Source organism: Belonocnema kinseyi, chromosome 2 (genome assembly GCF_010883055.1).
Source record: "Belonocnema kinseyi isolate 2016_QV_RU_SX_M_011 chromosome 2, B_treatae_v1, whole genome shotgun sequence".
Taxonomy (NCBI): Eukaryota; Metazoa; Arthropoda; class Insecta; order Hymenoptera; family Cynipidae; genus Belonocnema; species Belonocnema kinseyi.
In genome coordinates this window covers 133,366,329-133,385,090 of record NC_046658.1, presented here as the reverse complement: position 1 = coordinate 133,385,090, position 18,762 = coordinate 133,366,329, and the positions used below count along the sequence as shown (strand labels likewise).

General features: G+C 25.1%; 1 protein-coding gene across 1 annotated transcript in view; it reads right to left on the bottom strand.

Moving 5' to 3' along the window:
- Positions 1-18,762, bottom strand: part of LOC117182991 (rho-associated protein kinase 2) — an 86,985-nt gene that overhangs the window by 49,134 nt on the left and 19,089 nt on the right. Inside the window, exons 4-6 of the mRNA XM_033376118.1 lie at positions 13,695-14,831; positions 13,296-13,596; positions 6,619-7,056 (exon numbers count right to left, since the gene is read on the bottom strand). Coding sequence (XP_033232009.1) covers positions 6,619-7,056; positions 13,296-13,596; positions 13,695-14,831 — 1,876 coding nt within the window. The remainder of the gene's footprint in view (positions 1-6,618; positions 7,057-13,295; positions 13,597-13,694; positions 14,832-18,762) is intronic.

Here is an 18,762-nt window from a genome sequence, read left to right as displayed (position 1 = left end):
TTTTCTTCCAAAATGGCGGTAAAAATGCAAAAATGTTCCAAAAACTGTTTTTTTTTTCCATCATCGTTTGTTTTTCTCAAAAACTTCAAAGTTTCAAAAAAAGTTTTTTCACGTGAAGTTTGATCAACTATTTCCCAAAATCTATAGGCTCTGGTACAAATTTTCGAAGATTAAAAATGTCTTAGAATTAGTCAAAGAATATTTTTGAATTTTTTCAGATTTTTTGAAAATTTTTTCTAAAAAAATCTAAAAAAATTTCATAGTGTTCTATGGTTCACATTAAAACATTTTTATTCCATGGAACTTTTTTTTAAACTTTTAAGTTTTTGACAAAAATAAAAATGATGGAAAAAACCAGTTTTTGGATCATTTTTGCATTTTGTCCGTCATTTTGGAAGAAAAAAACATATACATAAAATTTGCTATTAAAGTTTAAGAATTTTGTACACCGATCGTTGAAGAAATGTTAAGATATTAACGCGTTTGATGTCTGAAAAAAATTATAAAAATAAAAAATCAAACATTTTTCACTATTTTTGTATACAATAACCGCCATATTTAATTTTGATGTCAAAATATTCAAGTTAAAATTTTTTTTTCCAATTTTCTAGGTTAATTTCTAGGTTCTCGTTTTTTTGTTGTCAATTTAACTTCTCGCAAAGTCTTAAAATTTAGATTTTTGTTTAGGTTCTAGTTTTATTCATTGAAAATATGTACTTTAAAAAAATTGTAATCCATTTCACAGAAAAACTACAGCATGAAATAATTTACTTATTTTTGGATAAAAAAAAATATAATCAAATGTTCAATGAAAACATTTTTCGCCTAAAATAGATATAGAAAATTTGCTTTCGACCGTTTTTTAATAAGAAACGTATATTTCGTTATAATCATGAAAAATGACTTTTAAAGCAACAAATTTTCAGTTAAAAAATATAATTTTTTACCAAACTTTTTATACAGCTAAAGATGAACTTTCAAAGAAGAAGATTAATTTTCTAACAAAAAATAAGATTTTTCAACAAAATACATGAATATTTAACCAAAAAAGGCCAATTTTCAACCAAATAGTTGAATTTTGAATTAAAGAATATCAGTTTTCATCCAAAAGTAGAATAATTAAATTTTCACGTAACTAAATTAAATTATGATAAAAAAATCAACTAAAAATATGAGCTTTCAAACAAGAAGATTAATTTTATACAAAAAAAAACGCTTTTTCAACAAAATACATACATGAATATTTAACTGAAAAAAAAAAACTAATTTTCAATTTTCTTTAAATTAATTTTCAACCCAACTGATAAATTTTCAATTAAAATTATGAATCTTTAACTGGAATAGTTGAATTTTCAACAGAAAAATGTAATTTAAAAAATAATATTAATTTCTACCAAAAAGATGAAGTCTCATCTAAATAATATAAGTTTTCACTCAAAAATTGAACAAAGAGATAAATTTTCATCTAAAATGATGGAATATTAATTTTGTACCAAAAAATACAATTTTTCAACAAAATACATTAATTTTAAGCTAAAAATATGAATTTTTTAATAAAATTATGAATATTTAATTGGAATACTTGAATTTTTAACCAAAATACGAAATTTTCAAGAATAAGATTAATTTTAAAACAACACAAAAAAATGTCTACAAAAATTACAATTTTTCAACAAAATGAAAGAATTTTAACGAAATAGTCAAATTTTCAATCAAAGGAGACCAATTTTTAACAAAATATTTAAATTTTGTACTAAAAAAATTAATTTTCAACAGAAAATGGAATAGTTACATTTTTAATGAAAAAATTTTAACTTCAACCAAACTGATGAATTTGTAACTAAAATAATGAATCCTCAACTGGAATAGTTGAATTTTAAATCACAAAAAATGATTTGTTAACAAATTTTCTAATCAAATAGCTCATTTTTCAATCAAAAAAATTAATTTTTAATTAAAATGATGAATGTTCAATATAAAAAATAAATTATGCAGAAAAGATTTTTTTTAACCAATTAATTAATTTATAACCTGAAAGATGAATTTTGAACTAAACTGATAAATATTTCACTGAAGAACTTTTATATACGGAGATTAACTTTCAAAGAAAAAAATAACTTTCAGCCAAAAAAATATATTTTCTACCAAAAAAGTATATTTTTTTAAAACAAAATACGTGAATTTTCAATTAAAAAAGACAAATTTTCATCCAAATTTTGAAATTTTGAACAAAAAAAGGTCAATTCTCTTCCAACGAAACCAATGAACCTTCAACTGAAATAGTTGAATGTTTAACTAGACAAAAAATGTTTAATAAAAAAGATAAATTATCAACCAAAATTCAAATAATTAAATTAAAAATATTAAAAATTAATTTTAAGCCAACTAGATGAATTTTCAACTAAAACTATGAAATATTTAATTGAAACCAATAAATACAAAAAAAAATAAATAGAAGAATTCTCAACTAAAAAAGATCATTTTCAACCAAAAATTGAATTGAATTTTTAGTCAAAAAATGAATCTTAAACTTTTCAAACAAAAAATTGAACTTTTAATAAATTAATTACTGTCAAAGAAAAAGATAATTGCCTATTTAAAAAAATCGATTTTTTAATCAAATACGAATATTTTCAACCATATACATGAATTTTCTATTAAAAAAGATAAATTTTCATTCAAATTTTTCGAATTTTGAACCAGGAAAAAACAATTTTCAATTGAAAATGGAACAATTAAATTTTCAGTTGAAGAAATTAATTTTCAACCAAAATGGTTAATTTTTAACTAAAATGATCAATCTACATACGAAAATAGCTGAAATTTTTATGAAAAAGAGGAATTTTTAACAATAAAGATTAATTTTCTATAAAAAGACGAACTTCCCAAAAAGTAAATAAATTTTCAAACAAATAGTTGAATTTTTAAGTAAAAAATGTACTTTTTCAGCCAAACAGTTGAAATTTCATTGCAAAAAAAAGATTAATTTTCAATTTAAGATTCGAGGCAAAAATGACAATTGAAAAAAGAGGGAGAAAATCTCAATCTTCACAAAAAAAAAAAAAATAATAATAATTATATTTTCTACTAGAATAGTTAAATTTTTAGATAAAAAACATTGATTTTCAACAAATTAGTTACATTTTCAACCAGAAATGAATCTTCAATAAAAAAAAATTAATTTTTAATAAAGTTTATAAAATTTCCTAAATTTCAAATATCGACAAGATTTTTAATTGACAAAAAATGAAATACCGAATTTAAAAATATCCGAGACTGAAATTGACAGAATTTGAGATCGACTTATAAAATAAACGATTTATTAAATCTCCAAAAATATTTCAATTCCCTAAATTTGAAACAATTTAATTATTCATTAATTAATAATTTATTCATTATTTTCGGCAACTTTAAATTTAAGGAATAAAAATATGTTTAGGACTTTTACAAAATGGAAAGGAATCAAGAAATATTTTATACATTTTCGAAAACGTTTTCCAGTTTTCAAAGATTTCTAATCTATTTAAAACGTCTTAAATTCCTGAAAATATTTTAACTGACTTGAATAATTTTTCTGAAAATTTTCAAATATGTTTAAAAATCTTTTTTAATTTTCGCATAAATATAAGGAAAATTCTTTCTTTTTTTTTATATTGTGAGACCTTTTAAACCTTCTAATCTCTAAAAATTATTTTGATTTTTCCTGAATTTTTTATGTATTATTCAAAATTTAAAAACTTGCATTAAAATTTTTCAAATTATTTTTTGACAATTTTCGAAGTCTTTTTAAATAATCGCTTAAAATAAATTTTTCAAAATAAAAAATTATTTTAACTTTTCCTAGCAACCTGAAAAAAATGCCTTTCATTTTCTTGAAACTTTACAAAATTCGTAAAAAAATCTTCACAATTTTTTATTATTTTTTAATCGTTTCAAAACGTCTGAATATCTGTTAAACTTACTCAGTTTTTTTTCTAAAATTATGTAATATAGCAAAATTGACCAATTTGCTTTAAAATCTTTTACACACTTTTACCAAATTTGAGGAAACAATTCAAAATGTTTTGTGGTCTTTTTTAAAATTTACTCTTGAAATTCCTTACAATACAATGATTTAAAAATTGCCAATGAATCTTAGAACTTTTTTTCATTTTCTTGATACCTGGACAAAATTCAGTTTGCCTAAAAAAATGTCTAAATTCTCAAAAATTAAAAAAAAATGCCTCAAAGGCTTCCATATTCTTTTACCCCAGATTTTGAAATCTCCAAAACTTAATATTATCCTTTTTAAATAAAGTCTAAATCATTTCTAGTCCAAAAAATACGAATTTTTAACTAGAAAAAATAATTTTTAACCAAAAATTGAATAGTAAAATTTTTATTTTTTCAAAATTAAGTTTCAAAGGAATACATTTTTAACTAAAATGTTGAAATATTCAATTGGAGGATTTAAATATAAAGTTAAAAAATAATTAAGAAAAATAGTTAAGTTTTTAAATAAAGTGATGAAATTTCAACTAAAGTTTTGAATTAACTATAATAACTTAATTCTAAATTAAAAACATAAATTTTGACTAAAATGATTAATTTTTATTTAAAATATTTGAGTTTTGAACCAAGAAGATTAATTTTTAAAACAAAAAATAAAAATTAACTAAATGAAAATAATATTTTCACTAAATTTAAAATAAATAAAATAGTTGAATTTTCAGAAAAAAAAATTAAATTTAAATTAATTTTCAAGCAAAAAGATCGACTTTCTACCAAAAAAATACAATTGTTCAATAAAATACAAGAGTTTTAATGAAATAGTTTGATTTTCAATCGAAGCAAAAAAAAATTCAGCCAAATAGTTGAATTTTGAATCTCTTAACCTTACTTAAATTTTTTCTAAAATGATATAATATTTTTAAATTGACCAATTTCGGTTCAAAATCTTTTACAAACTTTAAAAAAAATTATATGACACAATTCAAAATGTTTTGTGGTCTTTTTGATTTTTTCTTTAAATTCCTTAAAAAACAATTATTTAAAAATTCCCCATAAATCTTTAAAAAAATTTTTTCATTTTCTTTACACCCCGACAAAATGCAGTTTACCTAAAAAAATTTCTAAATCCTGAAAAATTAAAAAAATTGTATCAAAGTCTTCCATATTATTTTACCCTACATTTTGAAATTTTCAAAACTTAATATTATTTTATTTTTTTAATAAAACATCAGTCATTTCTAGTCCAATCATTCATAATTATTCAAAAGCTTTGAACTTTTTTATTCGGGATCAAATCACATTTTTTGTTAAAAATTCATTATTTTTGGTTGAAAATTCAACTACTTAGTTGGAAGTGGAACTTCTTTGTCAAAAATTTATTTATTTGGTTGATGGTTTATCATTTTAGTTGAAAAAACTTCTTTTTTCATTCAAAATTTCTCTTCTTGAATTGAAAATTCAAATATTTCGTTTCAAATTCCTGTATTTTATTGAAATTCCGAATTTCTGGAAGAATATTTCCTGATGACCCATTCCTTTTTTTGTTTCAGAACCCCTTCAAGAATTTAAATATTTGCTTGAAAATGTATGTACTTTGTTGAAAATTCTTCTATTTTGGTAGAAAATTCATCTTATAAGTTAAAAATTGATCTTTTTGGTTGAAAATTATACTATTTCGTTGAAAGTTTACATCGCTTTTATTGAAAATTAAGTTGTTTTTTCCTTTTTTAAGAATTAATCTATTTTGGTTGAAAATTCCACTTTTTGGCCAAACATTTATATTTTTGGTTGAAAATTCATCACTGTGATTACAAATTAATTTCTTTTGCTAAACATTCGTTTCTTTTTTTTGTTAAAAATTAATTAATTTTGCTGAAAACTCAGGGGTTTTTTGGTTTAAAATTTAATTCTCTAACTGGAAATTAAACGATTAAAGTTTTGGTTTGTAAATGTATAGTTTTTAGTTAAAAATTGATATATTTTGTTAAAACTATACCTATTTTGGTTAAAAATTTTGAGTTTTAAATTAAACTATTTTGTTACTAATTAATTATTTTTTAAATTGATTTTTTAAATGAAAATTCATATTCTTGGTTGAACATTCATCATTTTAGTTATAAATTAATTTCTTAGATTAAAAATTTATCTTTTTGATTTGAAAACTCAACTAAAAAGTGTTTAAAAAAGTATTTAGAAAGAAACTTTTTTTGTATTAATATTATCAATCTTCTAGGTGTTTGCAATGTTAATATTAAACATAAAATAAGCAACTAGCATATATAACACATATTTAACATATATATTTAATATATATGGGGATAATCCGTTGCAGCTTTGTTTGCGTAAATGCCAAAAAGAAGAAAAAAACTTCAGGTGCGAATTCGCACCAGTGTACCGTTAGAGTGTTAATAAAGATATAAAAAAGCGATTTCTTTAAACCCTAATTCAAAATGTTTATAAATGCTAGATAAAGTAAAAATCACTTTTCTAAATTAAACGAAATGATAAAAACTTAAATTAAAATTCGATCAGAGGTAAATTCCCCGTTTTTTAACATTAAATCCCGGCTTTATCCCGGATTCCCCGATTCTCCCGGTTTGAATGGCCAACCTCTGGTTTAAAAAATACACATGAGGAAGAAATATCTCACCGAAAAATATGCTTCCGCCTCCAACTGCTCCTGAAGCTCCTTCATTTGAAGCTGATCGACATTCCGCTGAGTTTTCAAATGATGCAGCTCTTCCTCAATCTGCCGTTTCGATTCTCGCAACTGAGCAACCTCGTCCATCAACTGCTGTTCTCGAGCACGTAGCCTACCAGCTTCCGAGGACTGCTGGGCCAATTCGGTTTGCAAATTGGTCCTCTTCTGCTGCTCCTGCTCCACCTGGCCCTGAAGAACCTTCACCTTTTCCACCTCCTGGCGATGCTCACCCTCCAATTTTTGCAGTCGCTGTTGAATTTGACGATAATCAACAGACAACATCGACGTCTGGCGTTCCTTCTCCTGAGCCAATGATTCGGCCCGTTGCCTTCCACTTTTCTCCTCATTCAACTTTGCTTGTAACGCTGTTGATTACAAGAAATACAACTTGAGCGTAAAATACTACTATTAGAGTAGATAAAACTATCATCTATGATATTATTTTCCTCTAACATATTTTTAGACAAAGCCCAAAGACTTCATACCTTTGAAAATTCGATCCATTCGACCTGATAAGCGTGAAATTAAACAAAAAATATCTTTGTTAAAATCAACAGATCGCATAAAGGGTGTCTACTAAAATCTTGGGAAAAAATTCCCTGACAATTTCAGGTTTTTTCCAGGAATAATTTTTCAAAGTACTACACAGGCAGAAATTTTAAGAGATTAATTCACGACCATTGCTTTAAAAGCAAGGGTTCCAAGACCTTGGTTCTTGTACCAAAGCTAGAATAAGATCAAGGAGTAGTTCCTTAAATTAATCTCTTGAAATTTCTCTCCGCGTATGATTAAATTAGATTTAAAACACTTCAAATTCTGAAATTTGCAAGTTAAAGAATTGAATTTCCAAAAAGATAGATGAATTTTTAACCAAATAGTTGGGTTTTAAACTAAAAAAGATGAATTTTCAATTGAAAAGACGATTACACAACAAATTAATTTTAAAACAGATTAGTTTTAAAACAAAAATATGAATTTTCAAACAAGAAGAATAATTTTCCCCCAAAAAGAAAAAACCAAATATTTTTCAACAAAATACATGAATATTCAACCAAATAGTTTAATCTCAACTAAAAAAGATCCATTTTTAACCTAACTAGTGAGTTTTCAACTAAAATTATGAATCTTCCACTGAAATAGTTCAATTTCAAACAGATAAGATGAATTTTCAACGAAAATGATGAATCTCTAGCTGGAATAGTTCAATATTCAACCAAAAAAAATGATTTTTTAACCGAAAATATATTAATTTTCAAGAAAAAGACGATTTTTCGACAAAATACATGAATTTTTAATCAAATACTTGAATTTTAATCTAAAAAAGATTAATTTTCAATCAAAAAGACGATTACACAACAAATTAATTTTAAAACAAAAATATGAATTATCAAACAAGAAGAATAATTTTCCACCAAAAAGAAAAAACCAAATATTTTTCAACAAAATACATGAATATTCAACCAAATAGTTTAATCTCAACTAAAAAATATCCATTTTTAACCTAACTAGTAAGTTTTCAACTAAAATGATGAATCTTCTACTGAAATAGTTCAATTTTAAACAGATAAGATGAATTCTCAACGAAAATGATGAATCTCTAGCTGGAATAGTTCAATATTCAACCAAACAAAATGATTTTTTAACCGAAAATATATTAATTTTCAAGAAAAAGACGATTTTTCGACAAAATACATAAATTTTTAATCAAATACTTGAATTTTAAACGAAAGTTTTCAATCAAAAAGACGATTTCTCAACAAACTATATGAAATATCAAACAAATAGTTGAATTTTAAACTAAAAAGTATTAATTTTCAACCATGTGGTTTATTTTTGAACTTAAAAATATCAGTTTTCCGCAAAAAATGGAACAGATCAATTTTCAGTTAAAAAAATTAATTTTAAACACAAGAAAAAGTTAAGCAAGGTAATGAATTTTTAACTAAAATGATAAATTTTCAACTGGAACAAATTAATCTTAAAGCTAAAAGATAAATTTTCAAACAAGAAGATTAATTTACTACCAAAAAGAAAGAACAAAATATTTTTCAACAAAATACATGAATATTCAACCAAATAGCTTAATTTCACATAAAAAAAGGTACATTTTTAACCTAACTAGTGAACTTTCAACTAAAATGATGAATCTTTTACTGAAATAGTTGAATTTTTAACAGAAAAAATGAAGTTTCAACTAAAACGATGAATCTTTAGCTGGAATATTTCAATATTCAACCAAAAAACATGAATTTAAAAAAAAATTTGCATTTTCAAAAAAATACATGATTTTTCAAGCAAAAATAAATTAATTTTTGACAAAAAAAAAACGATTTTTCAACAAAATACATTAATTTTTAATGAAATGGTTACATTTTCTACAAAATACATAAATTTTCAGCTAAGAAAAATAAATGTTTAACTAGAGTTTAATTTTCAACTAAAAAAAGATACATTTTTAACCAATAAATGAATTTTCAATTAAAATGATGAATCTTTACCTGGAATAGCTGAATATTAAACCAAAAGGATGAATTTTAAACGAAGCAGATTAATTTCTACAAAACAAATGAATTTTAAACTAAAAAAGATAAATTTTCAATCAAAAAGACGATTCCTCAACAAACTATATGAAATATCAAACAAATAGTTGAATTTTGAACTAAAAAAAGATTAATTTATAACCAAATGGTCCAATTTTCAACTAAAAAATATCAGCTTTCAGCAAAAAATGAAACAGATGAATTTTCAGTTAAAGAAATTAATTTTCTACAAACAAAATATTTTTAAAGATGGTAATGAATAATAAATATTCAACTGGAACAGATTAATTTTAAAACAAAAAGATGAATTTTCAAACAAGAAGATTAATTTTCTAAACAAAGAAAAAACAAATGATTTTTCAACAAAATACATGAGTATTCAACCAATTAGTTTAATTTCAACTAAAAAATATCCATTTTTAACCTAACGAGTGAATTTTCAACTAAAATACATGAATTTTTAAGAAAATATTTGAATTAAAAAAAATATATGATTTTTTTACCGAAAATATATTAATTTTTAACAAAAAGACTATTTTTCGACAAAATACAAGATTTTTTAAACAAATAATAAGGAACAGATAGATAAATATTTAACTGGAATACTTGAAATTTCAACTAATAGAAATGAATTTTTTAACAAATAGTAAGGAACAAATCGATAAATGTTTAACTGGAATACCTGAAATTTCATCGAAAAAAGGTTAATTTTTCAACAAATATTTAAACTTTCAACAAATACATGATTCACAACCAAATAATTGAATTTTTACAAAAGAAAAATAAATATTTAAGAAAAGGGTTGACTTTTTAACTAAAAAAGATAAATTTTCAACTAAAATGGTGAATCTTCAACTGGAAGAGTCGAATTTTCAACCTAAAATAAATTAATCTTCAACAAAAATACGATTTTTCGACAAAATACACGAATCTTTAAACAAATATTTAAATTTTCAACAAATAGATGATTTTTCAACCAAATAATTCAATTTTCAGCTAAGAAAAATAAATATTCAACTAAAAAAGATTAATTTTCAACCAATAAATGCATTTGCAACTAAAAAAGATAAACTTTCAACTAATAAACCAATTTTCAACTAAACTAATGAATCTTCTACTGGAATAGTTGAATATTAAACCAAAAAATTAATTTTTCAACAAAAAAGATCAATTTCTACAAAAAAAGATAAATCTTCAATAAAAAACAGATAAATTTAACTCAAATCATGGAATATTCAATTGTATTAGGTATATTTTCTCATTGAAGATTAATTTCAACCAAAAAAAAGAAGAATTTTCAAAAAATACATAAATGTTCAACTAAAAAAAATAAATTTTCAAAAAAAAATTTAATAGCTCAATTTTCAATTAGTAACAGTTACAATTTCAGTTAAAATTATGAATTTTGAGCTGGAATAGTTGAATTTTTAACCTAATAGAAGAACTTTCTATAAAGAAGATTAATTCCTGCCAACAAAGACGAAATTTCATCTAAAAAAGAGAATTTTTCAACCAACAATTGAAGTTAAATTTTCGTTAAAAAAATTAAGTTTCAAAGAGATAAATTTTTATATTGTAATTTAATTTTGAAATATTCAACTGAAATAACACTTGCATTTTCAGTTTGAGACATAATTATTTTAAATAAAAAAAGAAACAAATTTAAAAAAAAAAATAGTTGAATTTTCGGTAAAAAATTTCTGTTCATCAGAAAAAAAAATAATTTTCAATCAAATATACCTCATTTTTCAAACAAATAAATTAATTTTTGATTAAAATAATGAATCTTCAATAAAAAGATCAATTTTCAACAAAACAGTGTATTTTTCAAACAAGTAAATTTATTCTTGACTTAAAAGATGAATTTTTAACTAAAATGATGAATATTTAACTAGAATACTGGAATTTTCAACCATTAAGAAGAATATTTAAACAATGAGATTAAATTTCAAAGAAAGGACATCATTTTCTACAAAAAAAGTCGATTCTCTACCAAAAAGTTATTTTTTAAAAAGAAAATACGTTAATTTTCAACGAAATAAATGAATTTTAAATTTAATAAAGAAAAATTTACAACTGTTGGGTTGAAAATTTAATATTTCGGTTGATAATTCATGATTTTTGGTTAAATATTCTGCTGCTTTTTTGCAAAATGAACTATTGCGAAGAAAATTTAGTTTTTATACAAATTTATTATTTTGAGGTTAAAGAGAGATCTAAAATTCTTTCTGGATGAAAATTCCACTATTTTTTGAAAATTTGCTTTTTCTTTTCTTTTTAATCAGAAATTCATATGTTTAAATATAAATTTCATCTTTCATAAATAATAGTGCAACTATTTGCTTGAAAATTCTACTTTAAAAAGAAAATTTATCATTTTTCATTAAAAATGCCTCATCCTTTTTGGTAGAAAAAATTGGTCTTTTTGAATAAAAATTCCATTTTTTGTTTTTTGAAAACTCTTTTTTGTTTAAAAATTCATATTTTGATCTTGAAAAATCAACTGGAATCTCTTTTGAATGATAATTAAACTATTTAAAAATTTTATTTTAAATAAAAATTCATCTGCTTTAAGAAAAATGTTATCTGTTTTGGCAAAAAAATGCAATTGTTTGGTAAAGAATTCAACAAATTTGTTAAAAATTCATCCTTTCTGGTTGAAAAAATTCATCTTTTTGGATTGAAAATTCAATTTTTTCTTAGAAACTTCTTTTTTTGTTTAAAAATTCATATTTTGACCTTTAAAAATAAACTGGAATCTCTTTTGAATGATAATTAAACTATTTAAAAATTTTAGTTTAAATAAACATCCATCTGCTTTAAGAAAAATGCTATCTGTTTTGGCAAAAAAATGCAAATGTTTGGTAGAGAATTCAACAATTTTGTTAAAAATTCATCCTTTCTAGTTGAAAAAATTCATCTTTTTGGATTAAAAATTCAATTTGTTACGTAAAAACATCTTTTTTGTTTAAAAAAATTTAATATTTTGACCTTGAAAAATCAAGTGGAATCTTTCTTGAATTAAAATTCATCTATTTTAAATAAAAATTCATCTGCTTTAAGAAAAATTGTATTTGTTTTGGAAAAAATGCAACTGTTTGGTAGAGAATTCAACAATTTTGTTTCTAAATTCATCCTTTCTGGTTAAAAATTCGTCTTTTTGAATTAAAAATTCAATTTGTTAGGTAGAAACTTATTTTTTGATGTAACAATTCATATTTTGATAGTTTCTAATGAAATTAAAACTTTTTGGTTAAAAATCCTTTTTCTTTGCTTAAGTATTCAACTTTTTTTTTTGAAAGATTTGATGGATTTTGTGGAATCTTATTTTTAAGATTGACCTTCTTGAGTTAAAGATTCTCCTTTTTTTTGGTAAATAAATAATTTTCTGGGCCTCAAATCTAATTTTAGCTGGGTAAACATTGATATTTTGCTGAAAAGTCATATTTTTTGTTTGAAAATTGAATTTTTGTAGAAAAAATTCGTCTTTTTGGCCTGAAGGTTCAACAATTTTGATCAACTTTTATTTCTTTCTTAAGTAAAAAATTTGTGTTTTTTGAAAATTCGTCATTTTGGATTTAAACATCTTCTTTAAAATAAATTTCATCTTCTTTATTGAAATATAAACTATGATAATTTTTTGTTGGGCACTTATCTGTTTAGTTTGAAAATGAAAGTATTTTTGAAAAGCCTTCTTTTATAGTAGAAAATACTTTTTTGGGTTCAAAATCAATTAATAAATTTGAAATTTCTATTGGAAATAACTGTCTTATTCCGTGTATGAAAAATGCAATGTTAAAAGTATTACAAGATTAAAAAAAAAAACAAAAGGCAGTATTTGAATCTCAATAATCAAGGAAAATGAAAAATTAGTCAAGAAAAAATCAGGGAATTTTGAAAATGAAGTTCTCGGATACCCTGGCCTACTTCTACAAGTAATAACTAGCAAAACATTTCTGGAAAATAAAAATTACTCTGGCCTGAAAAAAAAATCCCTGACAATTCCAAGTTTTCCAGGTAGGGTAAACACCCCCCGATACAAAACAAAAGTTTAAACAATTCACCTTTAACAACTTCCAGATTGGCCTCTTCTTTCGAGAGCATTCTCGATCTCTCCGTCTCCTGATGAGCAACCACTTCCTGATTATATCTAGCTTGAGCTGCTTTCAACTCCAGAGTCAAGGTAGCTGCTTCTTTCTCCAACTCGGAAATCCTCTCATTCAATTGTCTATTGTCAAGAGTCGCCTTCTCCTCTCTCTCACGACTGTGCTCAAGTTCCAGATGCAAGGCAGACAGTCTCGTCTCGAGTTCAGCCGTGAGAGACGATGCCTGTGATCGTGAACTCCGCTCTTTCGACAATTGGCCCTGTAATAAATAAATAAAAAAACAAAAAACAAAAATCGAGTAACAAACATTCTCATTTTATAATTATAATCCATTCAACTTCTCTTTTGATTCCTTACCTGTAAAGTGGCTACCTCCTGCTGCAGAGAATCCCTCTGAGCTTGCAATTGAGCTCGCGCCAGTTGCAGCTCATTAGCCATTTGTTCCGCTGCTTGTCGAGCGACAGTCACTTCAGTCGATTGTTTTCGCAACCTACCCACCGTCTCCGTCTCCCTCTCAAGCTTCGCCTGCATCTCCTTCACCTGCTTCTCCAAACTCGTGATACGCTCCGACGTTTGCTGCGACGTGCTCGCATCCCTCGCTCGTCTCGTTTGCTCCTCATCGAACTTCTTCTTTAATTCAAGCAGCAACGACTCGGCCTTTCGCCGAACATCCGTCTCATGCTCGACGCGTCGCTGCGCCTCCTTGTGACTGTGTCTCAGAAGCGCCAACTCCTTGTCGGCGCGGCCTGCCTCATCGCGAAGTTCAGCCTCACGTTCAGTGAGCGCCTCCAGCTGAGCAGTCAGAGTCCGCTGCCTCGACTCGAGACTCTCCACCTGACGTCTTTCACGCTCGAGTAAATTCTCGAGTTGCGCGACTCTTCCCTCATCGCCAATACCATTGTTCACATGATTCTCGAGACCGTCCACCGATTCTCGGCTGTTATTGTTCACCATCAGCTGATAGTCGCCGGAATATGTGAAGCCAATGAAGGGCAAATGATTTCCCGAGAAGGCTTTCGGCACCGGAAAACTCTCCTCGGGACCGTCTTCCTTTTCCAGATCGTCAAAGTTACTCGTGTCATCGTCCCCGGACAATTCTGGCACTACTGGTGGCACACACTCGCGCAAATTCTCAAAAGTCCACTGGTCATTTTTAAAAAAGGCGTGACTCTTGATCTCGTCCACTCCGTTTCTGCCCAAGCGTCTCGTACGATCGGTGAGAAATCCGTAGATCAAGCTTTGGGCCGAAGGAGTGATTTCGACTTCCGGCGGGAAATGGAGAGAATTTCGGTGATCCATAATTTTGGAATATGTGCCCACCAGCGAGTCCGCGTAAAATGGAGTGTCACCCACCAACATTTCGTAAAGGAAGACGCCGACGGACCACCAGTCACATTCGCGACCGTATACACCTTCACCGCCTTGCGACTGAAGTACTTCCGGTGATATGTAGTCAGGTGTACCCACTGCAGTATCAGAGCGTACCAGGCCGTCCTTTAAACAACGTTTCATTTTTTTTAAAGCTAGTTAACAACAGGCAGACTTCAGACAGGGTTGCTACAAGAGTCTGGTTACAAAATTCCATCACTTTTCTTGGTATAATTTTGAAAAAATTCCAGGTCTACTTCTTTTTTTTTTAATTCGGCCAATTAAATTAAATTATATGAAACTATAATGTAATGATAATGGTTTACCAAACAGTTCTCTTGAATTAAAGACAACTTTCAATAATATTTTCATCAAAGTGAACAAAAATATTCTGTAATCATAACCATATTATTTTTTTTGTTATTAATTTATATATGAAAATAATAGTACTCTAAGAAAAATCTGAACTTTTTAACAAAGTTTAAATAAAACTTTTAGATCGCAAAAACTAATGAAATTGTCTATACTAATATTCATCAAAATTTAATCTGTTTATAAATTTCTTCTTTTCATCAGTTCACGAAGTTCTTTTTGCCTTTTCCATTGAATCTTCCATTTGCTTTCATTTAATTATTCACGATAGCCGTTTTAATCGGCGAAATAAATTTCCGGACATTTCCTGGGTTTTTCTCGGTTCGCAAACATTTTTCACGGTCAATGAATTTGGAAATTTTAAAATTGAAATTTAAAAGTTTTTAATTCAAAAATTTTGTGTTCAAATGCTCAATAATTTATGCATATAAAATTGAAGGTACTAACATTTTTCAATATAAAAAAATATAAATCCACGTTATCATTTTCAATGCTCTAAATACAAAAATCAATCAAAGAATTTTTTAAATTTTCAAAATTATATAATTTTAACGCATTTTAAGCTAGAAACATCAAATATTGAAAAATTGAAAATATTTTAACCAAACACTTCTTAAATTGAAAATTCAATTCTTTTCTTTTTGAATAATTTAAACATCCTTGGAAAGCTTCAAAATTTTATTTTAAAATCTTGAGAAATCTAGAAGTTGTTTTAAATTTGTTTTAAATTATTTTGCAATTTTTTTCAGAACTTCTAAATATCTGTCAAAATAAATAGAATTTTTTCTACAATTTTCAGAAAATCCTGCAAATTTTAGAAAATTTCTTTACAATTTGGATGTATTAATAACAATTGAACATTTATTATTTGCAGGCTAAATTTGAGTAATTTCAAGAGATATTTAGAAGTTTTGAAAAGATTCAAACTTAATGTAAAACTTGAAATGATAGCCTAATATAAAACAAAATCTAGATTTTCGCAGATTTTAAATAAAAAAAAAAAATAGATTCTCTTCAAGAATTGTGAAAGGCTTCAAAAGAATAAAAACATATTCTAAAGATTCCTAGGAAAATTAAAAATAATTTTTCATTTTTAAAAATTATCTTACGAGAATATTTAAAAAGTTTTTCAAAGATTTAAACCAAATTTTCAAAAAATATTCTAGATAAATCTACTCAATTTTTTTCTACAAATGTTCATTTATAAATTATATATAAAAATTTAAAAATTGTACTTACAAATTAAGCATTTTTCTAAATTTTAACGATTAGAGGTTTTCTATGTCAAACAATTCAGTTATAGACTCTTTACTTTAAAATATTTGGTTTCAATTTACTTGTCTTAAATAAAAATTCAAATATTGCTAAATATTCAATAATTAATCTTTTTTTTTAATTAAAAATTACAAATTGAATGGGTTAGAAATTCAATATTTTAGACTAAAACAATATTTTAAATTAAATAAAATCCTTCAATTAAGAATATATTAACGTGAAAATCTGAAAATTCTTAAATTTTGAACTGATTTAAAATCGTTTTGTCAAATCGTGTTGTTCATGTTTTATTACTTAAAATACAGATAAATTAAAAAAGAAATTATTTATTTATTAAACAACAATTTTTTATTCTAAATTTTCAACATCAAAAGCTTTTATTTCTTTTACTTCTTCGAGTCTTTAAGAAAACATTTAAAAATTCTTCAAATTAAAAATGTAAACTTAGAAACAAAAATTTCAAATGGAAAATTATTAAAGTAAAAAAATTTTGAATTACACATTGCAAGCTAAATAATAGCATAATTGAAAAACATAAAAATTCAACTAATTATTTAAAAACTGTTTAAATCGAATGTAGACAGATTTTTCTTTTAAAAATTTGTAAAATCCCGGTCAAAAAAAAATTCAGTCATTTCCCAGTTTCAAAAGATTCCCAGTCATTTCCCGGTCCAGCGGCCACCCTGTTATTACACTTTAGTTAATATTTGCCTTTTCCTTAAGTTTTCTTTGCCAGTTTTCAAACATAGAATTCGCTATAAAATACAAGATTAATAAGATCTTGAAATAAAGACGATTAAAAAACTTACAGTCATTTTTTCAAAATTTTATGACTTTTCCAGATTAATAAAATTTTTTTTTAATTCCATGACTTTTCCAGGTCTTCCAGGCCTTGTAGCGACCCTGTAGGAGACAAAAATGCTCCCAAAACAAAGGGAATGGGGTGATTTTTCACGAAAATAACGGAATAAATTATTTTAAATAAAATTCATGTAAATTCCAGACCTCACAGTCGTTGAAGTTAAAACTTTTTAGTTTAATTTTCAATCAAATGGTCGAATTTTCATGCGAAAAATACAAATTTTCAAAAAACAAAAAAAAAGAAATTTCCGCCAAAAAAGATAAATTGTTAATCCGAAAGGCCAAATTCTGCAATTTTCAAGCCAAAGCGAAGATCTCTAAAAATCAGTTGATTTTCCAGTCAAAAAAATTAATTTGGTGCCAAATAGTTTAGTTTTCAACCAAAAAAAAAATTATTTTCAACCCGATAGTACCGTTTTTTACCAAAATTAACGACATTTAAAGAAAATATTATAAATTTTCAACCAAAAAGATGAATTCTCAACAAAAATAGTTGACCTTTCGACCAAAAAAAGGTTTCAAATTTGAATATAAAATTGTTGAAATGAATTAAAAAATAACGAATCTTCTATGAAAGAGTGGGATTTTCAACCGAACAATATCTACCAAATATTTGAATTTCTAAGCCAAAAAGACAAATTTCTTAGAATAAAGTCTAATTTTCAACAAAAAAATTAATTTTCATCAAAGAGACAATAATTTTCAAACAAAAAATATTAAATTCAAAAGGATATATTCTCAACCAAAAACGGAAGTTAAATTTTTAGTTAAAAAATTAATTTTCACAAAACAAAGATTTTTCAAAAACACTGTTAAATTTCCGAAGAAAGAGATAAATATTCAATAAAAACTATGAGCCTTCAGCCAAAAAAATAGGTATTTTCAAAACAATAATTGAATCCTCAGGCAAATCAGAAAACCCCAAAAAAACTGAATTTTAAATCCAATAAAAACAATTTTCAACCAAAGACGATTAATTTTTAACAAAACAGTTGAATTTTCAACAAAATAGTTCAATTTTCAATTAAAGTGATGAATCTTCTACTAAAATTCTGATACCTTTAACAAAAAAGGTAAATTTTCTACAAAAAATGTAATATTTGATATTGCAACCAAAATAGATTATAAATTTAATGAATAAAAGTTGAGTTGTCGACCAAACAAGATAACTTTTCAGAAAACTTAATTGAATTTTCATTAAAGTAATTAAATTTTCAACAAAATATTTGAATTTCCAAGCAAATAGTAAAATTAAAAACAAACTAATTATACTTCAACCAAAAACAGTTGAATTTTCAACCAAATAGTCGACTTTTAAACAAAATAATTAAATTTATATTCAAATAAATGAACATTAAAAAAAGGAATACATTTTTAACAAAATAGTCTTACTTTAAGCAAAAGTGAAGAATTTTTAAACAAATAATACCATTTTTAAACTACAAAGATAAAGGGGGAGGGTCGGTAAGGCCGGTTTTTGGCCTAATTTATTTTTGGACCGAAAAATCTGAAAAAATCATGGTAGTATCTTATAAGTATCCCGAGTCGA